The following is a 26,765-nucleotide window of genomic DNA, read 5'->3' on the forward strand; positions in this document are numbered from 1 at the left end:
ACCCTTAACCAAACCATACCCTGATCCTAACCCTAACCTTGACCCTGACCCTAACCCTAACCCTAACCCTGACCCTAAACCAAACCATAACCTGATCCTAACCCTGACCCTGACCCTAACCCTAACCCTAACCCTAACCCTAAACCCCCTTAACTAACCCTAACTCTAACCCAAACCCCTAAATTCCATTGTCTAAACTAATGGTAAAAAAAAAAACGCATGTGCAAAAAAACGCATACATAAGCATGCCAATGCGCACATATGCTCACCATAGACTTATAATGGGTGTCTTGCTGTAAAAAAACGCATTGCGCGCGCATGCGTTTTTTTGAGGCAAGTCGGACGCCCAAAAAATGCAACAGGTTGCATTTTGTGCGCCCGAGCGCATACCGCAAAAAAACGCATGCGCGGAAAAACGCGTACAAACGCATGTGTATGCGCACATAAGCGCATCCCATGCAAAGTATAGGGAAAAAAAACGCATGCGCTATTTAGCGCTAAAATACCGCGAAAAAAAACGCAAATGTGAAACCAGCCTAAGGGCACTTTAGGATGTTGATAGTATACCATAAAGAATGGTGATGCTTCGGAAGACTTCCCAAGGCGGTTGTAGGAAAACTCCGCCTGTGAGAGGTATTGTACTCAATCATCCTGACAGGTAGAGATAAAATATCAAAGGCAGTTTTGGAGAACCTGATTAACCCATTCCACTTGCCACTTGACTCCTCTCCATAATGAAGTAATGCACACCAGATAGCGCCAATCTTCTTTTGTTGTCTCTTCACAGCTCCACATGAATGCCTTTTTGTTTCCTGCTACTCTGGCCCACCAGGTCATTTATGAGCTTTAACAAGATTATTTCCATGTCTGAAGAAGGTCCATTGTAAGGACTGAAATGTCACATTAAGAATACATGTCTTGTGGAAAACTAAGCTGTGAATAAAACAAATTTTCTTCTTTCTGCATATGGGAGTGCCAGTTTTTTGATTTTCATATTGTATTGGGACTGGTACCCTTTTTCCGTGCACCCCACATTCAAATTCTGAGTGAGGTGCCTTTTTATAAGACTGTTTTTTACCCAAAGGAATCTCTTTCATGAGAACAGAGGCTGCTTCAACAATCCTGGCCGAGTCGATGATGTGCTCTGACTCTTCTATGGAATCTGTTATGTCAAAGGATTGAGACTGGGCATCTGCTTTGACTTTCTTGTCCACAGAACAAAAGTGCATCTCAAAGTCAAAATGAGTGAAGAAGAGTGCCCACATGGATTGAAGAGGGTTTAACCACAGGGTAGACTGTAGAAAGTAGATGTCTCCATTTCTCGAGTATCATCTTAATTGCCTTAAGCTCACGATTACCATTAGTATGGCTGGAGAAAACAGTTTAGAGAACAAACCACATGAGACAAACTTCCTTGAAGCACTTCTCTGCAGGAGAACTGCCAAGCACAGACAGAGGAGGCATCTACCTCCAAAAGAAACCACCATGGTTACTTATTGGTAGCTGTTTTTTTCCGGAACCCATGATAGCACACCTAAGAGAGGGATCCGCCCCGCCAGGACAGGAACCTACTGAAACATAAGGGGCGGCACCTCTCCCCTGCTTCAGTTGGATTACAGAGCATTGAGAGGACTTCCCGGTTAGTTACATGTTTATCCAACACCACATCACACAAATACACCCTGTTAACGTGCACACCCATGAGGTGAAAAAGGGGGGGAATATATGGGTGCTGTCATGGGTTCCAGAAAAACCGGCTACTGGTAAGTAACCATGGTGGTTTTCCCTTCACCCATGACAGCACATCTGAGAGATTTTTGGAGACTTCGAACACCTTAGGGAGGGACCATCGCTTGCAGCACCCTTCTACCAAAGGTTAAGTCAGCAGAGGAGGATAGATTTAATCTATAGTGCTTAAAAAAGGTTGAGGGTGATGCCCAGGTAGCGGCCTTACAGATTTGCTCAATCGATACCTCTGCCTTTTCAGCCCAGGAGGTCGCCACGGCTCTGGTGGAATGAGCCTTGATGCCGTCAGGAATCGGAACACCACTAGCTGAGTAGGCTACACTAATGGCCTCCCTAATCCATCTGGCAATAGTCTCTTTTGATACTCCATGGCCCTTCCTGGCACCCTGAAAGGTTACAAATAGGGACTGGGACCTCTTCCACTGGCTAGTCACTGATATATACTCTAAGAGGGCTCTTTTAATGTCTAGTTTATGGAATTTCTCCTCTCCTGGGTTTTTTGGATTCTCACAGAAGGAGGGGAGGACAATTTCCTGGCTACGATGGAAATCTGTTACCACTTTCGGTAAATAAGCAGGGTCTGTTTTTAGGACAACCCTATCCTGGTACACCTGGGTATAAGGTGGATTAACTGAGAGGGCCTTCAGGTCACTTACTCTACGGGCCGATGTAAGGGCCACTAAAATAATGGTCTTTAGGGTGAGATATTTTACTGGTAGTTGTTGCATCGGTTCAAATGGCTCTTTCGTGAGAGCTCCTAACACAAGGTTTAAATCCCAGGGAGCTATTTTTGGCAATGGGATTGGTTTAGACCTCTGGCAGGATTTAATGAATCTGGCCACCCATCTGTTTACTGCTATATTGCAATTATATAGAGCGCCTAGTGCTGAAACCTGTACTTTAAGTGTATTTACCGCTAGGCCTAGCTGTAATCCTGCCTGTAAAAATTCTAGAATGGCCTTGATCGAGGGTTCTTGGTCTAACGGCTTCCCTAGGAACTGCAGAACCTTATTCCATGTTCTACCGTATATGTTAGTTGTTACTGGCTTTCTACTTTTCATCAGTGTAGCCACCAACCTGGGGGAGAACCATCTATTTTTCAAAAGTGACCTCTCAAATTCCACGCCGTCAGATGGAACCCCTTGACTTTCGTGTGGAATACCGGACCCTGAGCTAGTAGGTCTGGAATCTCTGGTAGTACCCATGGATCTGAGAGGGACATCATCTGCAGTAGTGAGAACCAGGGCCTTTTTGGCCAGAATGGGGCTATTAAGATCACTCTGGCCTGATCTTCTCTTATTTTCTTCACCACTGCTGGGATTAGAGCTACTGGCGGAAAGGCGTAACCCAGTTTGAAATTCCACGGAATTTGTAATGCATCCACTGCCCATGGCTCTTCTTTTGGGTTCAGTGAACAGAATCTCTTTACCTGCCTGTTGGTTTTGTTGGCAAAGAGGTCTATTACCAGCTCTCCCCAGAGTTGTACTATTTTCTGGAACACCGAGTGATTTAGGGCCCATTCTCCTTGCCTTAATGTGTTGCGGCTTAGGAAAACGGCTTGTATGTTTTCTACCTCTCTGATGTGTAGGGCCGTTAGAGAGAGTAGGTGTCATTCCGCTCTTTGAAAAATTTCGTTGGTTCGTTCATTAAGGAGTGTGACCTTGTCCCCCCCTTGGTGGTTGATATATGCTACTGTCACTTTGTTGTCCGACATGATCTGGACATTGCGGCCTTCTAGGCTGGGAATAAATATTTTTAAGGCTTTGTTTACTGCCCGTAGTTCTTTTAGGTTGGAGGATGCGTTTTGTTCTTGGTGTCCCCAGGGTCCATGGGCTGTCTGTCCCCTCAGGTGCGCTCCCCACCGCGAGGAACTTGCGTCCGTCAGGATCACATCGGACACTGGTCTGTGCCATAATATTCCTGCTACTAGGTTTGCCGTGTCTAACCACCATCTGAGAGAGTTTTTGAATTTTAAGGAAAGTTCCAGCCTTCCTTCTAAACGCCCTCTTAGCAATTTCTGTGCTGATAGGATCTCTGCTTGCAGTTGACGTGTATGAAATTGTGCCCATCTGACTGCTGGAATACAGGCAGTCAGAGTGCCTAGTAAGGACAGCGCCCCTCTCAGGGTCATGTGAGGTTGGTCTATGGCTGTCAAGGTCATATTCCTCACCTTTTCCACCTTGGCCTCTGGTAGAAGACAGATTTGTTGTTCCGTGTCCAGGATGAATCCTAAAAATATTTGTCTTTTTAGGGGTTGTAATCTTGACTTTTGACATTCACCATCCAGCCAAGTCTCTGTAGGGTATCTGTTACCCTTTCCACTTGTTCTGTGCAGTGATGTTCCGAGTTGCCCACTATTAGAAAGTCATCTAAGTAGGGTATTATGATCGTGTTGAGGATTCGGAGGAAGGCTGTCATCTCTGCTACGACCTTTGTAAACACCCTCGGGGCTATGGATATGCCGAATGGAAGGGCTCTGAATTGAAAATGCCTGAGGTTGCCCTGGATGTAGAGAGCTACCCTTAAGTATTTTTGGTACTTTGGATGGATCGGAATGTGGTAATAGGCATCCTTTAGGTCGACTACGGCCATGAAACAATTGTGGTGTAACACCTTTATGGCCGAAGTCACTGACTCCATTTTGAAAGTTTGGTTTTCTATCCATTGATGGAGGCCTCTGAGGTTTATAATAGTTCTGAATGAATGGTCTGGCTTTTTTATTAGTAAGAGGGGTGAGTAGAAATTCTCTCCTGTTCGCTTGGAACCTCGGTCAGAACGTGTTTGTCCAGCCGACTTAGGATTTCTGCCTCTAGGGCCAACTGTTCTTCTATCCCATTCCTGACGGGGGTTACCACAAATGATGCTCTCGCCGGTTGACAAAAGGGAAATTTGAGGCCTTTTTTTATGATGTTTAGAATCCAGGTATTGGAAGATACACTTTCCCAGACTTGATAAAAGAGCATCAGTCTCCCCCCTACTGGGATATTGGCCTCATTGTGGGGATTTCTTTGCTGATGAGGCAGCTCTGCCAAACATGAAACCAGATTCTTTCTTCCTTTTGTCCTCCCATCTTTTCCGATCCCCTGGAGGACGGCCACTGTTGAATCTTCCCCTCCGAAAGGGCTGTCTTCTTTGATCTCCAGGAAATCTAGGGAAGCCCTTCTTTCTATCACCCGCTTTTTCCAGGATGTCTTCCAAATTTTTCCCAAATAGAAATTGTCCATCACATGGAAGAGAGCGCAATTTAGCTTTTGACTGTAGATGTCCAGGACAGCCTTTAACCCCTTTCTGCCATGAGACGTACTATCCAGTCCATGTGCCCTGGGACTTAATTCTGATTGCGGCCGGGTGTCAGCCTCCGTGCTTCCCTGAGCCCCCCACGGCAGCGCAATGTGCAGCGCTGCTGCAGGGGCTCTTTCCCTACAGGCTCCCAGATCCAAGATGGTGACGGGGACCTTCGGGGGCCTGTAGGGAGCTGACTTCCTCACTGCCTGCAAAGCGCAGGCATGAGGAAGTCTGCAGCAGTGCCTGTGGCAGATCGATGATCTGTCACAGTGATATGTGATGTGACAGATCAGCGATCTGTTGCAGGACAGTGATGTCCCACCTGGGACAATGTAATAAAGTTAAAAAAAAAAGTGTAAAAATAATTTTAAAAAAATCGCTAAATAAATTATTAAAAAAAAACAATATTACCCAATAAATTAATTGTTTGAAAATAAAAAATACAAAATACAATAAAAGTACACATATTTGGTATCGCCGCGTCCATAACGACCCGCCCTATAAAACTGTCCCATTAGTTACCCCCTTTAGTGAACCGCTTAAAAAATAAAAATAAAAAACGAAGCAAAAAATAATGATTTATTATCATACCGCCAAACAAAAAGTGCAGTAATGCACGATCAAAAAGATGCATATAAATATCCATGGGACCGCTGAAAACGTCATTTTGTCCCGCAAAAAACGAGGTGCCACACAGCATCATCAGCGAAAAAGTAAAAAAGTTAGAGCTCGCAGAATAAAGCGATGCAAAAATAATTATTTTTTATATAAAATAGTTTTCATTGCATAAAACCACCAAAACATAAGACCTAAATGAGGTATCGCTGTAACCGTACTGACCCGAAGAATACAACCGCTTTATCAATTTTACCGCACGCGAAACGGTGTAAACGCACCCCCTCAAAAGAAATTCATGAAACGCTGTTTTTTGTTCATTCTGCGTCCCAAAAATCGGAATAAAAAGCGATCAGAAAATGTCACGTGCCCGAAAATGGTACCAATAAAAACGTCAACTCATCCCGCAAATAATAAGACCTAACATGACTCTGTGGGTCAAAATACGGAAAAATTATAGCTGTCAATATGTGGTGATGCAAAAACTATTTTTACAATAAAAAGCGTCTTTTAGCGAGTGACAGTTGCCAAACATAAAAACCGCCATAAATAGTAAATCAAACCCCCCGTTATCACCCCCTTAGTTAGGGAAAAATAATAAAATAAAAAAAAGTATTTATTTCCATTTTCCCATTAGGGTTAGGGTTAGGGCTAGGGTTAGGGTTAGGGTTGAGATTAGGTTTAGGGGTGTGTTGGGGTTAGGGTTGGAGTTATAATTGGGGGGTTTCCACTGTTTGGGCACATCAGGGGCTCTCCAAATGCAACATGGCGTCTGATCTCCATTCCAGCCAATTCTGAGTTGAAAAAGTCAAATGGTGCTCCTTCCCTTCCAAGCTCTGCCATGCGCTCAAACAGTGTTTTACCCCCACATATAGTCCAGCATACTCAGGACAAATTGCAAAACAACTTTTGGGGTCCAATTTCTCCTGTTACCCTTAGGAAAATAAATTGGGGGCAAAAATATCATTTTTGTGCAAAAAAAGGAATTTTTTTATTTTCACGCCCAGGCGTTATAAACTTCTGTGAAGCACTTGAAGGTTCAAAGTGCTCACCACACATCTAGATAAGTTCCTTGGGGGGTCTAGTTTCCAAAATCGTGTCATTTGTGGGGGGTTTCCACTGTTTTGGTACATCAGGGGTTTTCCAATCGCGACATGGTGTCTGATCTCAATTCCAGCCAAAAATGTCAAATGGCGCTGCTTCCCTTCCGAGCTCTGCCATGCGCCCAAATAGTCATTTACACCCACATATGGGGTATCAGCGTACTCAGGACAAATTGCACAATAACTTTTAGGGTCCTGTTACCCTTGGAAAAATAAAAATTGGGGGTGAAAATATCATTTTTGTGGAAAAAATATGATTTTTTAATTGTACCGCTGTACGTTATAAACTTCTGTGAAGCCCTTGTGGGTTCAAAGTTCTCACCACATATCTAGATAAGTTCCTTGAGGGGTCTAGTTTCCAAAATGAGGTCATTTGTGAGGGGTTTCCACTGTTTAGGTACATCAGGGGCTCTCCAAATGCGACATGGCGTCCGATCTGAATTCCAGCCAATTTTGCATTGAAAAAGTCAAACGGCGCTTCTTCCCTTCTGAGGTCTGCCATGCGCCGAAACAGTGGTTCCCCCCACATATCAGGTATCAGCGTACTCAGGACAAATTGCACAATAACTTTTGCAGTCCAATATCTCTTGTTACCCTTGGTAAAATAAAAAAAATTGAACCTGAAGTATTTTTTTTGTGAAAAAAAGTTAAATGTTCATTTATTTTTAAATATTCAAAAAATTCCTGTGACGCACCTAAAGGGTTAATAAACTTCTTGAATGTGGTTTTGAGCACCTTAAGGGGTGCAGTTTTTAGAATGATATAACTTTTGGATATTTTCTATCATATAGACCCCTCAAAGTGGCTTCAAATGTGATGTGGTCCGTAAAAATAAAATGGTGTTGCAAAAATGAGAAATCGCTGGTCAATTTTTAACCCTTCTAACATCCTAACAAAAACAAATTTTGGTTCCAAAATTGTGCAGATGTAAAGTAATCATGTGGGAAATGTTATTTATTAAGTTTTTTGCATGCCGTATCTCTGTGATTTAAGGGCATAAAAATTCAAATTTGGAAAATAGCGAAATTTTGAAAATTTTCACCAAATTTCCATTTTTTTCACAAATAAACGCAATTTATATGAATGAAATTTTACCACTAACATGAAGTACAATATGTCATGAGAAAACATTGTCAGAATCACCAGGATCAATGGAAGCGTTTCAGAGTTATTACCTCATAAAGGGACAGTGGTCAGAATTGTAAAAATTGACCCGGTCATGAACGTGCAAACCACCCTTGGGGCTTAAGGGATTAAGCCATAATGCACGCCTTGTGGCGTTTAATAACCCCACCGCCCTCGCTGTCAGTCTCATGGAAGCGGCAGAGGTGTCGGCCAAAAAAGCGGCTGCTCCATGTAGAAGATACATATCTCCCAAAATTTTTTCTCTTGAAACTTTAGATGCAAGTTTTTCTTCCAGCTGCTGTAGCCAGATCATTAAGGATCGTGCTGTGTAGGTGCCGGCTATTGCCAGTTTCAGTCCCTCTGCCGCTGCTTCCCTTGTATATCTCAGGTAGGAGTCTGCTTTCTTATCTAGCGGATCTCTTAGTACTCCTGAGTCTTCTAGGGGCAGGGCAGATCTTTTGGATGATCTGGATACTGCTGCATCAATCTTTGGGACCTTGTCCCATATTTCCGTATCTTTAGGTTCAAAGGGATATCTCCTTTTTGAGGAGGAAGGAAGGCTACCTGATCTTTCAGACTTTTTCCACTCTCTTTCAATGAGTGCCTGGATTTTCTCATTAACTGGAAAGGTGCGCTTTTTCCTTTCCTGTAACCCCCCGAACATGACGTCTTCTAGGGACTTAGTCGCTTTCTCCTCCTGTAGGCCCATTGTTGTCCTAATGGCATTAAGGAGAGCATCCGTATCCTCTACCGTAAAACACGGCCTTCCCCCCCGTATCACTATCCAAGGAGGAGGAGGACCTGTGCTCGGCCTGATATTCAGTCGAGGAGGAGTCTGATGAGGATCTTGGGGAGTCTCTCCTACTTTTTTTCTTTTTTTTTAACAACATTTTAAGTGAGCCTTCTACCTCGGACCTTATGACTGATCTGAGGTTAGTTGCCAAGCTCGGCACCTCCTCCGCCATAGTTCGCTGGATACAGCTGGCGCAAAGGTCCTTTTGCCAATCTCTCGCTAGGGGGCTCTGGCATATAGCACACTCTCTATTATTTTTCTTGCTCCCTGCTTTTTTGCCTTTCCCCTAAGGAAAAAAATAACACACAAGAAAGACCCTATTAAAATTGGTCTAACATTCACGAAGATCATTCACCACCCACGAAATCGGGTACCAGACTCGGAGGCTGTGTTGGAGCATGTGGTCTGCGCTCTCTCGACCTCGAGGATTCTCTTTATCTGTGGCTCGGGCGACTACTGTTTTTGCCGCTTGAATGGCTGCCATGCTTACGTGCAGAGGTCTGCGATGGGGGCAGAGACCGTGGAGATGGTGAACGCTCCTGCTGTGATCCCATTGTATCACCTGACCGCCCTGCTCCTCGTCCTCCTTTAAGTAGATGTTTCAGGAGAGTGATATCTTCCCGTCCCCCCTGCAACCACCGGCCGCCATTCTTCTCACTGCAGCCGGCACCACACCAGGCGCCATCTTGCCGTCGCATCTGTGACGTCAGCCGACGCACTCCCAGAGTGCACCGCGCCGCTGACGTCAGATGCCGGAAACCACCCCCGGCTTTCCCTGTCGTCCCAGGGAGAAGGATCGGGCACACGCAGGGGGAGGGAGGCACGGAGGAGCGCCCCGCTGCCGAGGCCTGCCTTACTGCACCCGCACGAACCCGGGGCCTGCAGGAGGATCCCCAGGGACTGCGCTTCCAGGCCACCGACAGCCGGCGCTGCAGGTAAGCAGACCTGCTCTTCCCGCGCCGGGACGGCCCTGGGTCCATCTTCGTCCATGACAGGCACCGCCGCTGTCAGACTGGGATCCCATTCCAGTACAGGAACCCAACTGAAGCGAGGGAGAGGTGCCGCCCCTTATGTTTCAGTAGGTTCCTGAACTGGCGGGGCGAATCCCTCTCTCAGGTGTGCTGTCATGGGTGAAGGGAAAACTAGAGATTACTCATGGAAAGAGTTGCATGTCTAGAATGTAAAGAAGAAACAACAGACATCTAAGTGTGATATAATATTGTATCAGATATGCTAGTGCTGCAGTAGCAGTATTGATTGGGGACAAATTGTCACAAAATATACAACAAATGGGGAGGGAAAATGATGATTAAAGAAGTCCCAATTATTGAAAAAGTGAAAAATGTTTAATAATACCAAAGATCAGGGAGGAGGAATGGGGAGATCACCATGTGATAGTAGCAAAACAAGAGCACACAGCACATAAGTGAGCACAAATTAAAATACAATATACATCAACATAAAAAATAATGGTTTATTATTAAAATATGTTGTATATGTTATAAAATAATATATACTCTGCGGTACAGAGGTGACAAGTCATATAGTGAACACTTGTAATCATATACAGCAGAGGTCCCCAACCGCCAGTCCGCGGCCCAGCACCGGGCCGCTGCAGTGCCCTTGCCGGTCCGCGGACACAAGGGGAGCCAGGGGCGGTCAGTGGCGTAGCGGGGGCTGGGGCGGCGCGCAGCAGTTCTTAGCGGCGGGCAGGGAGCGATCAAGCAGCTCCGCTGCCTGCAAGAGGGAATAGCAGGAGCGGAGCTGCAAGGACCCGTCCACTGCATCCAGCGTCCTGCCCGCCGCCCGCGCTTCCTGTCTCTGACTGACACAGAGAGGAGAGCGCGGCCGCTGCTGTGTCAGAGCGAGGAAGCGCGGGCGGCGGACAGGTGAGAGGAGAGAGGTGGTGTCTGTGTGTATGTGTATGTCTGTCTGTGTGTGTGTGTATAATGTGAGTATATGTATGTCTGTGTGTGTGTTGGTCTGTGTTTGTGTAGCCTGGCCCTGGAGGAGATGGGGACATGAGGAGAAGGCCATGAGGGGAGTGATGGGGTGAAGGCAATGATGGAGAGACGGCAGTGATGTGGTGAAGGCAATGATGGGGAGACAGCAGTGATGGGGTGAAGGCAATGATGGGGAGAAGGGAGTGATGGGGTGAAGGCAATGATGGGGAGACGGCAGTGATGGGGTGAAGGCAATGATGGGGAGACAGCAGTGATGGGGTGAAGGCAGTGATGGAGAGACGGCAGTGATGGGGTGAAGGCAATGATGGGGAGAAGGGAGTGATGGGGTGAAGGCAATGATGGAAAGATGGCAGTGATGGGGTGAAGGCAATGATGGGGAGACGGCAGTGATGGGGTGAAGGCAATGATGGGGAGAAGGGAGTGATGGGGTGAAGGCAATGATGGGGAGAGGGGAGTGATGGGGTGAAGGCAATGATGGAGAGATGGCAGTGATGGGGTGAAGGCAATGATGGGGAGACAGCAGTGATGGGGTGAAAGCAATGATGGGGAGAAGGGAGTGATGGGGTGAAGGCAATGATGGGGAGAGGGGAGTGATGGGGTGAAGGCAATGATGGGGAGAAGGCAATGATGGGGAGACGGCAGTGATGGGGTGAAGGCAATGATGGAGAGACAGCAGTGATGGGGTGAAGGCAATGATGGGGAGAAGGGAGTGATGGGGTGAAGGCAATGATGGGGAGAAGGGAGTGATGGGGTGAAGGCAATGATGGGGAGAGGGGAGTGATGGGGTGAAGGCAATGATGGGGAGAGGGGAGTGATGGGGTGAAGGCAATGATGGGGTGAAGGCAATGATGGGGAGACGGCAGTGATGGGGTGAAGGCAATGATGGGGAGACAGCAGTGATGGGGTGAAGGCAATGATGGAGAGACGGCAGTGATGGGGTGAAGGCAATGATGGAGAGACAGCAGTGATGGGGTGAAGGCAATGATGGGGAGACAGCAGTGATGGGGTGAAGGCAATGATGGGGAGACAGCAGTGATGGGGTGAAGGCAATGATGGGGAGAAGGGAGTGATGGGGTGAAGGCAATGATGGAGAGATGGCAGTGATGGGGTGAAGGCAATGATGGAGAGATGGCAGTGATGGGGTGAAGGCAATGATGGAGAGATGGCAGTGATGGGGTGAAGGCAATGATGGGGAGAGGGGAATGATGGGGTGAAGGCAATGATGGGGAGACAGCAGTGATGGGGAGAAGGCAATGATGGGGAGAAGGGAGTGATGGGGTGAAGGCAATGATGGGGAGAAGGGGGTGATGGAGCACTTATTCAAAACCTATGGTGAGTTGAGTCACATTATAAATGTTATTTAATTATAAGTATGCACTGCTACACTACAACCGTGTCCATAGCCCCGCCCCCTTATGACCAAAGCCCCGCCCCTGCCACACCTCCATCCCCGCCCTGCCGGGCCATGGAAGAATGGTCTTGCTTGAAACCGGTCCCCGGTGCAAAAAAGGTTGGGGACCACTGCTATACAGTATAGTATAGACAATGTATTACATAATGGTAGTACCGGTATATGGAGTGGCTCGGGAATGCATGTGCATTCCAGAACACCTCTTTGTAGCCAGGTTAGTAGCAGGAAAGATGAGAGAAGAAAACACACTGACTGAATGCTGGAGACGCTGACTAGAGTAAGATTTGTGGCTAAGCACACGTAGGTGAACACAAATTTTTATTGAGCCTCTGATTACAGCACACTCCATCAAGACTAGCATGATTAATTCTGCAATTGATGAATTGGGGGGCTTTATGCATTATGCCTTTCATGAGCCCTCTTCTCTCTGTGTCCGCCAGTGGCACACCATGTACATTCAGCATTGTGCTCCTTCATAACGTATAACAATTGCACCTGATGGGTACTTTACACTGTAAATGTTGCATTATACCATAAATTGAAACTCAAGTGGTGGAAAAACGTGATCATGTAGAACATACTGAATACAGTATATCAGTTTCATTGGATGAGTGTATTGAAACCAAACTTCATACCTTAAGTTTTGTTCCTCTTTACTTAAACCTGATCCAAATCTTAAGTGAATCTGCGAACATGAGTAAATATCTTCCAATGTCCTAAAAACAACATTATAATAATGTAAGGGTGGTTTCACATTAGTGCTTTTTAAGCGCACGCACGGCCGGGGGTAGCTCCGCCCCCGAGCCGGCTCTCTGCCCGGCGTGCCCGCCCCTTGCTTGTAGCGCCGCCTCCTAGCGCACAGCGGCGCCTGCGATCGGCGCACCCTATCTTTAGCATAGGGTGCGCAGATCGTGCGCAGGCCGTGCGCTAGTTGCGCTTTGACCTGCGCTGCGCACTTTTGACGGTGCGCCGTGAGCGCCAAAATCAAACTTTTCGGATTTCGGCGCGCACGGCGCACCGTCAAAAGTGCGCAGTGCATGTCAAAGCGCAACTAGCGCACGGCCTGCGCACGATCTGCGCACCCTATGCTAAAGATAGGGTGCGCCGATCGCAGGCGCCGCTGTGCGCTAGGAGGCGGCGCTACAAGCAAGGGGCGGGCACGCCGGGCAGAGAGCCGGCTCGGGGGCGGAGCTACCCCCAGCCGTGCGTGCGCTTAAAAAGCGCTAATGTGAAACCACCCTAAACCTCATAGAAAGAGAGATCTTCTAAAGAGTATAAAAGAGAACAATAATGATAATGACCAATGGAAAATAGTTTTTCTATATTTTATCACATTTTTCTTGACTAGTTTAGAAAGCATCTAGTTGTGCTGTGTGCACTGGAATCATTTAGAGTCAAATGACTATAAACTAGTACATATACAGATTTTAAACCTACCGTATATTCTCGTGTATAAGCCGAGATATTCAGCCCATTTTTTTGGGCTGAAAGTCCCCCTCAGCTTATACGCCAGTCATATACCGGGGGTCGGCCGAGGGTGTAGGAGATCATACTCACCTCTCCTAGCATGTCTCTTGCAGCCCCCCATGCTTATTCCATCTTCTTGGCGCTGTTCTTCCTGCTTTCAGCGGTCAGCTGGTGCCGCTTATTACATATGCACATATGTAAGGAGCTGCACCACGTGACCGCTGAAAGCAGTAAGAACAGCGCTGAGAAGATGGAATAAGCACGGGGGCTGCAAGAGACATGCCAGGAGAGGTGAGTATAGCGGAGGGAGCCATATTCATCTGTCCCCCGTTCCACCGCTGCGTGTCGCTCTGCTGTCTTGCTTCCTCTGGCAGTGACGTTCAGGTCAGTGGGCGCCACGACGTAGTTAGCAGGCGCCCTCTGCCTGAACAGTCACTGTGCAGAGCTGGCAACGCTGAGGAGCAGCAGCTGCAGCAGCAGGGACGAGGTGAGTATATAGGTTTTCTTTTTTTAATTGAGGCAGTGGCAGCAGCAGCATTATAAGGGGCCACTAATAACTGTGCATCATTGTAAGGGGCCGCTCACTGTGCAGCATTATAAGGGGCCACTAATAACTGTGCATCATTGTAAGGGGCCCCTCACTGTGCAGCATTATAAGGGGCCACTAATAACTGTGCATCATTGTAAGAGGCTGCTCACTGTGCAGCATTATAAGGGGCCACTAATAACTGTGCATCATTGTAAGGGGCCCCTCACTGTGCAGCATTATAAGGGGCCACTAATAACTGTGCATCATTGTAAGGGGCCGCTCACTGTGCAGCATTATAAGGGGCCACTAAAAACTGTGCATCATTGTAAGGGGCCCCTCACTGTGCAGCATTATAAGGGGCCACTAATAACTGTGCATCATTGTAAGGGGCCGCTCACTGTGCAGCATTATAAGGAGCCACTAATAACTGTGCATCATTGTAAGGGGCCCCTCACTGTGCAGCATTATAAGGAGCCACTAATAACTGTGCATCATTGTAAGGGGCCGCTCACTGTGCAGCATTATAAGAGGCCACTAATAACTGTGCATCATTGTAAGGGGCCACTCACTGTGCAGCATTATAAGGGGCTACTAATAACTGTGCATCATTGTAAGGGGCCGCTCACTGTGCAGCATTATAAGGGGCCACTAATAACTGTGCATCATTGTAAGGGGCCACTCACTGTGCAGCATTATAAGGGGCCACTAATAACTGTGCATCATTGTAAGGGGCCGCTCACTGTGCAGCATTATAAAGGGCCACTAATAACTGTGCATCATTGTAAGGGGCCCCTCACTGTGCAGCATTATAAGGGGCCACTAATAACTGTGCATCATTGTAAGAGGCTGCTCACTGTGCAGCATTATAAGGAGCCACTAATAACTGTGCATCATTGTAAGGGGCCGCTCACTGTGCAGCATTATAAGGGCAGTAGCTTTGGTATTTTCCACCCTAGGATTATACGCGAGTCAATAAGTTTTCCCAGTTTTTTGTGACAAAGTTAGGGGGGTCGGCTTATATACACGGTCGGCTTATACATGAGTATATCTAATATATAAAGCTCAAAGTGTGTGTGTATGTATGTGTGTGTGTGTGTATATGTCCGGGATAGGCATCCGCACCGTCGCAGCTACAGCCACAAAATTTGGCACAGTCACATGTCTGGACCCCGAGAGCATCCTAAGCTACGTTGTGAGGCGAAATTTTAACCCCGTGCGTTCCAATTCACCAAACAATTTTGCCCCTGTCTACATACTGGGGAAAAAGTGTGTGCGCGTCAAGCCCCGCGCCTAATTATGATGTCATAATGCCCCTATCTACATAATGGAGAAACAGTGTGTGCGTATCAAGCCCCGCCCCTCATTATGATGTCATAATGGTTGCCATGGCGAAGCTGATTCATCATAGATTGCAAGCCCCGCCGCTCATTATGATGTGATAATGGTTGACTATGGGATGGAGGATGTGTGATGGGTATATTGGCACTGGACTATGGGATGGAGGATATGTATGACGGGTATATGGGCACGGGACTATGGGATGGAGAATGTGTGATGGGTATATGGGCACTTGACTATGGGATGGAGGATATGTATGACGGGTATATGGGCACGGGACTATGGGATTGTGGATATGTATGATGGGTATATGGGCACGGGACTATGGGATGGAGGATATGTATGATGGGTATATGGGCATGGGACTATGAGATGAAGGATGTGTGATGGGTATATGGGCACTCGACTATGGGATGGCGAATATGTATGATGGGTATATGGGCATGGGACTATGGGATGGAGAATATGTATGATGGGTATATGGGCATGGGACTATGGGATGGAGGATATGTATGATGGGTATATGGGCACGGGACTATGGGATGGAGGATATGTATGATGGGTATATGGGCATGGGACTATGAGATGAAGGATGTGTGATGGGTATATGGGCATGGGACTATGGGATGGAGGATATGTATGATGGGTATATGGGCACGGGACTATGGGATGGAGGATATGTATGATGGGTATATGGGCATGGGACTATGGGATGGAGAATATGTATAATGGGTATATGGGCATGGGACTATGGGATGGAGGATATTATGATGGGTATATGGGCACGGGACTATGGGATGGTGGATATGTATGATGGGTATATGGGCACGGGACTATGGGATGGAGGATAATTATAATTTGCTATAACTAACCACAGTTAGATACTATGCCCGGGCAGCGCCGGGCTCTTCAGCTAGTCTTATATATAAACTCAAAGTGTGTAGGTATGTATGTGTGTGTGTATGTATGTGTGTGTGTGTATGTATGTGTGTGTGTGTATGTCTGGGATAGGCATCCGCACCGTCGCAGCTACAGCCACAAAATTTGGCACAGTCACACGTCTGGACCCCGAGAGCATCCTAAGCTATGTTGTGAGGCGAAATTTTAACCCTGCGCGTTCCAATTCACCAAACAATTTTGCCCCTGTCTACATACTGGGGAAAAAGTGTGTGCGCGTCAAGCCTCGCCCCTCATTATGATGTCATAATGCCCCTATCTGCATAATGGGGAAACAGTGTGTGCGTATCAAGCCCCGCCGCTCATTATGATGTCATAATGGTTGACTATGGAATGGAGGTTGTGTGATGGGTATATGGGCACTGGACTATGGGATGGCGGATATGTATGATGGGTATATTGGCACGGGGCTATGGGATGAAGGACATGTATGATGGCTATATGGGCACGGCCCTATGGGATGGAGGATGTGTATGATGGGTATATGGGCACTGGACTATGGGATGGAGGATATGTATGATGGGTATATGGGCACGGGACTATGGGATGGAGGATGTGTGATGGGTATATGGGCACGGGACTATGGGATGTAGGATGTGTGATGGGTATATGGGCATGGGACTATGAGATGAAGGATGTGTGATGGGTATATGGGTACTCGACTATGGGATGGAGGATATGTATGATGGGTATATGGGCAATGGACTATGGGATGAAGGATATGTGATGGGTATATGGGCATGGGACTATGGGATGGAGGATGTGTATAATGGGTATATGGGCATGGGACTATGGGATGGAGGATAATTATAATTTGCTATAACTAACCACAGTTAGTTACTATGCCCGGGCAGCGCCGGGCTCTTCAGCTAGTACGGTATATAGGACTAGAGCCGTTTTTTCTAGCACATTAACATGACTATGGATGTTGGATCTCCATCACAATGCTCTGTGTTCAGAGAAATTTGTCTGCACATAAGCTGCTCACTCCATTACAGTCTATAGGAGAGATGAAAACAGCTCAGCAAGTCTGCTGCCAAGACTAGAGCACCCACAATTTACTGTTCTAAAGCATCTGTCTGATATACAGGGGAGTGATATCCCAGGACTGACAGCTATCTATCACTAGTCCAAGTAGATGAAAATATTAAAACACATAATTATTTTTACGTTATATTTAAATAGCAAGGAAAAATTGCAATTCTGTAGTTTGCAATTTATAAAATCTGATCATAGAAAATCAAGCTAACCCTGGTAGAACTCATTATTGTTTCCACATACCCTGCTTTTTGGAAGCGTTTTTCTTCATGTAGCCAGACATACTTGATTTTCTGCACCCAAATGCATCTAATCTGTAACAACAAAGGTGTATAATATTATTAGAATGCAGCACAATGGACAAAGTGCTAATGTAGGTATCTTTCATCTGATGGTTTGTAAAAGAGTGTTTCTCAAATAAAAAGCTTCCCCCTGTCCATACTATTTTCAATAACTATTGATTGCTGAGATTCAAACTCCTGGGAACCCCAGCGATCCAGAGAACAGGGCTCTTTATTTTTTGGAACAGGGCTTTGTAAAACCCTGTCTTGAATGGAGCAGAGGTATGCATGCCCGATCTCTGCTCCATTCATTGTCTATGGAGAGGTGTACTCACTAGAGATGAGCGACTTTGCCTTTTTTAGGGTCGAGTCGGGTTTCATGAAACCTGACTTTCTCAAAAGTCGAGTCGAACGAAATCGGCCAACTATAGGGAAAAGTCGGGGTCCGACTGAAACACGAAACCCAAAGCAAGTCAATGGGGAAGCAAAGTCGTCATTGAGTGGAGGACAGTAAACACACCTACAGTGCCCATTTCAATGCCAACAACATCAATTCTTATTACTTAAGCTTGGCAACCTTAATTTACTTTATAATAATAGTTACTCATTGAAAACGGGGGGTTATTTGGCTAAAGTTGTGGGGGGGTAGGTCTGACTCCAGGTTTTTGTGTGCCCCGGGCCAAAGAGTGTCAGTGGGCCCCTTTAACACGTAACACAATTCATGATGCTGCCGATACGGCAGAGAAATAGTGGTATAGTACAATGAAAAATACTTAACTTCTTACATGACATGACTGATATCTATTTTAAATTCAACAATAACTAAAAAAACGAACAGCATATTACTCCATACAGTATTATGGCCACCACACAGTGCGCCATACAGAATAATGAGCCCCATATATTTCTCCATACAGAATAATTGGTCCCATATTATGTTCCATACAGTATATGATGAGCTCCACATAATGATACAGTATATGTTGGTCCCCATGGATGATGCTCCACTGTCTTATGGGCCCAAATAATGCTCCATATATAATGGGCCCCATTTCTAATGCTCCATTGTATAATGGGCCCCGTAAATTCTGCTCCAGTGTCTGATGTCCCCATTTAGAATTTTCCAGTATATGATGGGCCCCATGGATGATGCTCCAGAGTCTTATGGGCCCAAATAATGCTCCATATATAATGGGCCCTATCTCTAATGCTCCAGTGTATAATGGGCCCCGTAAATGCTGCTCCAGTGTCTGATGTCCCCCCATTTGGAATGCTCCAGTATATGATGGGCCAAATGGATGATGCTCCAGTGTATGATGGGCCCAAATAATGCTCCATATATAATCTGACCCATTTAGAATGCTCCAGTATATGATGGGCCTCATGAATGATGCTCCAGTGTATGATGGGACCATATCTCATTCTCCAGTGTAGAGTGCTCCCCAAAAATTGACCCCAACCTTTAAAAAAATTGAAAACTTCTCCTCGCTGGGCACTGCTCTACTCTGGACTCTTCAGCTTCAACATTTTCCAGCTCTGCAATTGGACTGTTTAGGCAGAGGGCATACAGACGTGATGTCATTGCACTCCCTGAGCTCAATGTCAGCTGGAGGCTGTTTCGGCAATGTAAGCCAAAACCAGTTCCTGATGCTCCGGCTTTAAAAGCGATTTACCTACTCCGAGAAAAGGGAGCCTTCCAGGCCTTCAGGAGTAAGACCATGCCACAGTCTCAACACCTCCTGCCTTACCTGGAATTGTACTTTTGGCACTACCAGCAGATGCACCACCACCACCATCAGTACCAGCTAGCCACCCATGCCCACGTCCGCAGCCTCTTACACCATACTTCCTAATTTTTGTGAAAATGGACCCAAAATACCAGCAGATATATGCTACTGTATCAGAAGCATACAGCTTTATACAGTGTAGGGGTCATTGTAAATCTCCGTATATATATCCTGAGTCAGACACAGACGAGCACAGGCTCAGTATGAATTGGACAATACTGCAAAAAGTTGAAAAAGGGTACAGTAACACCAGATGCCAGGTATATATAGTCTAGTTTCAACATTCTAAATCTCTGTATATATTTCAGGAGGCAGACACAGACGCTCTCAGGACCAGTATGGATTCGACAAGAATATAGAAAGTTGATAAAGGGTACAGTATATCCTGATACCAGGTATATCTATATATATTTCCAGAGGCAGAGACAGACACTCACTGGCTCACTATGGATTACACCAGAATATAAAAAGCAGTAAATGGGTAATGTATCACAAGCATAGAGCTGTATACAGTCTAGGGATAATTGTAAATATACGTATATATTTTATGAGTCAGACACAGATGCCTACAGCCTCATTATGGATTAGACAGTAATATAAATAGTTGAGAAAGGGTACAGTAACACCAGATACCAGGTATAGATATGGTATAGCTTCAACATTGTAAATGTTCGTATATATTTCAGGAGGCAGACACAGGCTCTCTCAGGCTCATTAAGGATTACATCACAATGTAAAAAGCAGTAAAAGGGTAATGGATCAGAAGCGTACAGCTGTGTACAGTGTATGGGTCATTGTAAATCTGCGTATATATTTCCATAGTCATAAACAGACTCTCACTGGCTCTGTATGCATTAGACCAGAATAAAATCAGCAGTAAATGGGTAATGTATCCCAAGCTTACAGCTGTATACAGTGTTTTGTTAATCTGAAATCTCCAAATATATTTACGGAGTAATAGACAGACAATCACAGGCTGAGTATGGATTACAACAGAATGTAAATAGCAAAAAAGGGTACTGTGTCAAAATCGTACAGCTGGATACAGTGTTGGGCTAAATGTAAATCTCTGTATATATTTCCGGAGTCACCCTCAGACGCTCAGTCTGGATTTGACCATAATACAAAATGTTTAAAAAAGGTACTGGATAACAAGATAGCAAGTATATGTATTGTAGGGTACAATTTAAATCTCCGTATATATTTCCGTAGTCCCCCTCAGACAGTCACCCAGTATGGATTTGACCGTAACACAACATGTCTAATAAAGGTACTGTATCACAAGATAGGAGGTGTATAGAGTATAGGGTAAAATGTCTCAAATATATATAGAATGAGTAAAGCACACACGCTCACTGAGAATGGATTATACCGTAAGAAAAAATGTAGAACTAAGGTACTGTTTCATCAAATACCTGGTGTATATAGTGTAATCGAAAATTTTAATCTCCCTATATATTTCCGTAGTCTCATACAGATAGTCAGCATGTATTTCTCCGTGATACCATCCGGTACACGGTAGTGTGTGAGGAGCGTACAGCTCTATATGGTGTGTGAAATAATGAACGTTCGTTCACTGGAGGAAAACAGAATAAAAGTAGGAGTGCTGTGTAAAAGCAGTCTGCACAGCTATGTCCACAGAGCAATACTGCTATATGGCAGGCTAATAATCAACGCTGCTGCACACAAGAAAATCATCCCTGTCACTGGCAAGCAGCCTAATAACTAGCGCTGCTGCACACAAGAAAATCCTCCCCTGTCACTGCACACTAACAGAACACAACAATTGCATTCAGCGCAAGCACATAGCAACTTCTGTTTACAGGCCTAAGTGTCTCCCAAATCATAAACAGCGTCAGCAACCTCTCCTTACTGTAAAGATGGGCAGAAGAAAAATGGCGGTCGGCGGGGATGGCTTTTATACACACTCCGTATATACAGGGGTTGGACAAAATAATGCAACCAAACACCTAACGTGTTGTCATCATTATCTACAAACATGTTCTAAATATGCAAACTATGACATATGTTAGTGTTTTGTAGTTGATTATTTGTGTCATGTGATATGTGTATGTAAATTAACTGTTTGTTTTGCATAATTGTAAGAACATTGATGAAAGCCTGGTACCAATGGCAGACCTCTCTGATTTTCAAAGAGCCCAAATTGTTGATGCTGGTATGGCAGGCGCTAGTGTAACAGAAAGTGACCGTATGCTTGGCCTGTCTCCAAAGTAGTGACTGCATTTGAAAGAGAAGGAAAAACGTCCGCAGCAAAGCACAGGTCCGGCCGAAAGTCGAAGTTGACTGAGAGAGTTACTGTCGGACTGTAAAGCAAATTGGGAGAGATGATCGCAAGACCAGTGCTCGGAAAATCAATGCAGAGCTCAATGAACACCTACAGAACCCAGTTTCCACAAAAAAGTTTGTCGCGAGCTGCACAAATCAAATCTAGATTCCACGGAAGAGCTGCAATTGTAAAAACGCTTCTCTCAATGACAAATGTTTCCATGCGTTTAGAGTGGTGTAGAAACCTCCAGAATAGGTCTCTCAAGCTGTTAAAACATTTTATATTTGCAGACGAATCATTGTTTACCCTATTTCCGACCTCCGGCCGAGTGTACGTTTGGAGACAGCCTAAAGAAGCATTCCATCCAGACTGCCTTCTCCCAACCATAAAACATGGCAGATGTTCTGTGATGATCTGGGGTGCTATTTCGTTGAGATACGCCAGGCCAATGATATCCCTTCATTGAAGAAGTAACATCCGCGATTATTTAGGCATTTTGGGCAACCAAGTGCATCCTATGGATCAAGCACTTTTCCCGGAAGGGATCGCCATCTTTCAGGATGATAATGCACCAATTCATACAGCTCGAATCGTTAAAGCATGGCATGAGTAACACTGTAATGAAGTTGAGCATCTCATCTGTCCCCCACAATCCCCAGACATCCACATTATTCATCATTTATGGCAGATTTTATCGATTCAAGTTAGACGTCCGCCACCATTGTCGCGCAAAGAACTGGAGGGTGTTTTAACTGAAGAATGGGCTACAATTCCTTTGGAAACAATTCACTTTGTATGAATCCATACCTCGGATAATCGAGGCTATAATCGCCACAAATGGTGGACCTACACCATATTAATCTAAGTTTTTTTGATGTTTCCATGTCTTTCCATTAGTTTTTTAAAACCACCAGATTTCATGAGTAGTGTTGAGCATTCCGATACCGCAAGTATCGGGTATCGGCCGATATTAGCTGTATCGGAATTCCGATACTTAGTTCCGATACTTTTTTCATATCGAATACCGGAATCGGAAGTTCCCATAATGCTAGGAGCCCGCTCGATTTGATTCAGCCAATGGGGATCCTCAGAAGTGTGGGCATATCCTGTTAGGCATGTAGGCATGTTAACTACTGGCATGGCTGTGATTGGCTGCTGAAATGATGTCATGATGCACTATAAAAAGCGCTGCAGCCGCCATTTCTGGTCACTCTGCTGTGAATTCAGTTAGGGACAGGCTGCTGTTGAAGACTGTGAGGGACAGTTAGAAATAGCGATTCTAAAAACAATATTGTGCTTTATCCAGGCTACATAAACCACCACTGTAGCTTGCTTTTCCCTAGCAGCGCTGTTTTCACAGCTGTCTGCAAGGGCTGTGTGAGTGCAGACCCACGCTGTGTAGTGTGTCCTGCAGGCACGTCTGCTTGTAGGCCGGCCAGCGTGTGTCTCTGCCTCATACACATTTTTCTTTTATTGCTGCTTTTTTTTTCTCCTGTATAGTGTGCTTCCATACGTATCCATATACGTTGGTTGCAAACACTAAAGGAGTGGACAGCGGAGCCTTTCAGCAGCCTTTCAGTGCTATAGCCCATTTCTCTGCACTGTTTTTGGCTGTCTGATAGGTCTCTCTGTGTGTGAGTGCAGCTCATGTTGCAGTGTGTTCTACAGCCACCGCTAGCTGTAGTCCGCTCAGCGTGCGTCACTGCCTCATACATAGTCCTTTAATTGCAGCAAATTTAGCCAGATTTTTGCTCCTATATTAGTGTGCTTCCAACCGCATCCATTGTCATTGGTTGGTTGCAAACACTATATAGGATTAGATAGAGGAGCCTTTTTGCTGGCTTGTGCCCTTCAGGGCCAGCCAGGCTAGTATCACCATATTTTTTGGAGCCTCATCAATTGCATTGTAGGTTAGCTTCCTGCATTGTAATCGCTCCAAAAAGTTTGTGATACTATAGCTTTCAAACTTTGGTCACATCCTTTCCTTTCCCCCCACCCAAAAAAAAAAAAGGAAATAAAGTTCACCAAACACTCCACTTTACAGTTGTCTAGGCCACATTAGATCATATTAAAGTGTAGTACACACACTCTTAGCCAAATTAGTGTTTCTTATACTGGTTAGCAGGTGTTCAGGAATAAGAACACTAAGCCACCCCTTTTTTACTTTTCTGCCTATCTTTATCAGTCTACCAAGATGAAGAAGGCAGGGAGTAAGGCACGTGGTCGTGGCCGTGGAGTTTCAGCAGGGAGAGGACGGGGGGATTCAGCAGGGAGAGGACGTGGGGATTCGGTATCTGCTGCGGCCACCAGTGACCCGGCATCCCCCACTTTTACCAGGCAACAGTCCTTCATGCGCAGCTTTGTAGGACCTCGCCGTACCCCACTGCTGCGTGACGAACAAATTGAAGCCGTTGTCGGATGGATGGCAGCTAACGCATCCACTTCAATGACTTCCGCATCCTCCCAAGGCCAGAGCACTGAAGAGCAACCATCTGTCTCTTCACCACCTGCCAAATTGCCCAGGCAGTCTGAGAGCCCTGGACAGGAGCCATCTCAATCTTTACTTCTGTTCTCAGAATCTGTTGGCTTGGAAAGAGGTGGCAAGCCAAGCAGCATTCTAGAGCATGAAGAAGAGGGAGTATGCAGTGATGCGCAACTGCTTTGTCCCTCTGAATCTGAAGAGGCGGGTGGGCCAGTGCCTATGGTCAGCACACCTCAGTATGCATCAGATGATGATGAGACTCAGTTGCCAATTTCTGGTGCGTACGGTGCTGGCGAGACAACCCAGGACCAGCCGGTGCTTGAAGAGGGGAGTGGAGATGATGAGGTCCTTGACCCATCATGGCGTCAGCCACAGGAAGGTGGTGGGAGCAGCTCTGAGGAAGAGATTCCCAGAACGGCCAAAAGAGGAGGGAGAGGGCGGGGGCAGACTTGGTTGCCTGTAGCCTCCACTTTGGCACCCGTGAGGAGCAATCCTCTTCCAAAACACAAAACGGGCGCTCCCAGGACTTGCAGTGCGTGGTCTTTTTTTGACACAGTTGCAGATGACATTTGCTTTGTCAAATGCAAGCTGTGTCATCAGAAAGTGAAACGAGGCAAAAATGTGACCAACCTCAATACCACAAATATGTGGAAACATGTGCGTACCAAGCACGAGGTGGAGTTACACAGACACACTGAAGATGTAGGCCAACCTTCAGCAGCACCTACCACCTCTTCAGCTCGTGTTGGGGCCTCTTCCTCCAGCTCACACACAGCTGGTTCGGCTTCCTCACTGGAACGCCATGGAAGAACCACTGCCACTGTTGTCCAGAGACCCAGTGAAATTCCACCCACTGAACCACGTTCGCAGTCATCAGCACCCTCCCAGGCCACTCACCAGCAATCGGTAGCACAGGGATGGGAGAAAAAGCGGCCATACTCGGCAAACCATCCCCGAGCACTGGCTCTGAATGCCGGCAATGCCAAACTACTGGCCCTTGAGATGCTGTCATTCAGGCTGGTGGAGACTGACACATTCCGGAACTTTATGTCAATGGCAGTTCCACAATAAAATGTGCCCAGCCACTTTTATTTCAGCAGGCAAGCTGTCCCTGCCCTGCAAAAGCATGTGGAGGGAAAAATAAAAAATGCGCTACTAAATGCCGTCAGTAGCAAGGTCCACCTGACCACCGATTCGTGGACCTGTAGCCATGGACAGGGACGATACCTTTCCCTCACTGCCCATTGGGTCAATGTTGTGGAGCCGGGTACAGATCTGGAGAGTGGCTCTGTACGTATTCTGCCAACTCCAAGGATTGCAGTAATGCAGTCTGTACATATTGAGTCCTCCTCCTACTCTAGTTCCTCGGAATCAGCACTGCGTGAGCCTGTTAGGCCAGATATGAGCACAGGTGTGGCCAAACGTCAACAGGCCATCCTTAAATTAATTTCTTTGGGGAATCGGAGCCACACAGCACAGGAGCTCTGGAATGCCATCAAGCAGGAGAGCGATGTGTGGTTTGTGCCAGCGAATCTCCAGCCAGGTTTGGTAGTGAGTGACAATGGCCGAAATCTAGTGGCAGCTCTGGGCCTAGGCAACCTCACTCACATACCATGTCTGGCACACGTGCTCAATTTGGTCGTGCAGAGCTTTCTGAGGGACTATCCGGATCTTGATGCACTGCTGCACAAGGTTCGCCTAGAGTGTGCTCACTTGCGGCGTTCCAGCATGGCAAGATCGCGCATTGCATCTCTGCAACGCCGATTCCGCCTGCCAGAACATCGCATCATATGTGACCTCCCCACCAGGTGGAATTCAACGTTACATATGTTGGAGCGGTTGTGTGAGCAGCAGGCAGCAGTAATGGAGTACCAGCTGCATCAGGCACAAACAAGTCGCACTGTGCGCCGGACACACTTCACCACCACTGAGTGGGCCACTATGAGGGACATCTGCCAAGTTTTGCGTGCCTTCGATGACTCCACGCGGATGGCCAGTGCAGATGATGCACTAATCAGCATGACTGTCCCCCTCATCTGTCTGCTTCAAAAAACCTTACAAGCACTAAGTGAGGAGGTTTTTGAAGAGGTCGAGGATGAGCAGTCAGAAATGCCATCTGCTTCTGGCAAGTCTGCGCAACGTGCTTCCACACAAAGGCCCAGGCAGGGGACACTTAGTGAGGAGGATGACGAGGAGTCAATGGAGGAGGAGGAACACATCTCTCCAGAGGAGGGAGGTACACAAGGCTCTAGTAGTCAGTGTGTACAGCGAGGGTGGGGTGATGCTGAGCAGGCAGAGATGCTGCCTCAAGCTGGGGACAGCGTTTCCGGTCCAGTTGGCAGTCTGCAGCACATGGTTGATTTCATGCTGCAGTGCTTGTTAAATGACTGCCGCATCGCCAACATTCTCCACACGGCTGATTATTGGGTGTACACCCTCCTAGATCCTCGCTACCGGGACAACTTACAAAGCCTCATACCACAGTTGAACCGGGAGCGAAAAATGCGGGAGTACCAAGAAACACTTGTGCAGGCCATCATGTTCTCCATTCCCCCCA

The 26,765-nt window shown here is 46.4% G+C and overlaps 1 protein-coding gene across 1 annotated transcript in view; it reads right to left on the reverse strand.

Moving 5' to 3' along the window:
* The window catches only part of LOC141092484 (probable cation-transporting ATPase 13A4), a 374,510-nt gene that overhangs the window by 206,873 nt on the left and 140,872 nt on the right, over positions 1-26,765 (reverse strand). Inside the window, exons 4-5 of the mRNA XM_073578655.1 lie at positions 17,615-17,685; positions 12,678-12,758 (exon numbers count right to left, since the gene is read on the reverse strand). Coding sequence (XP_073434756.1) covers positions 12,678-12,758; positions 17,615-17,685 — 152 coding nt within the window. The remainder of the gene's footprint in view (positions 1-12,677; positions 12,759-17,614; positions 17,686-26,765) is intronic.

Source organism: Dendrobates tinctorius, unplaced genomic scaffold (genome assembly GCF_039654945.1).
Source record: "Dendrobates tinctorius isolate UK_male_01 unplaced genomic scaffold, ASM3965494v1 ptg000060l, whole genome shotgun sequence".
NCBI classification, from domain to species: domain Eukaryota; kingdom Metazoa; phylum Chordata; class Amphibia; order Anura; family Dendrobatidae; genus Dendrobates; species Dendrobates tinctorius.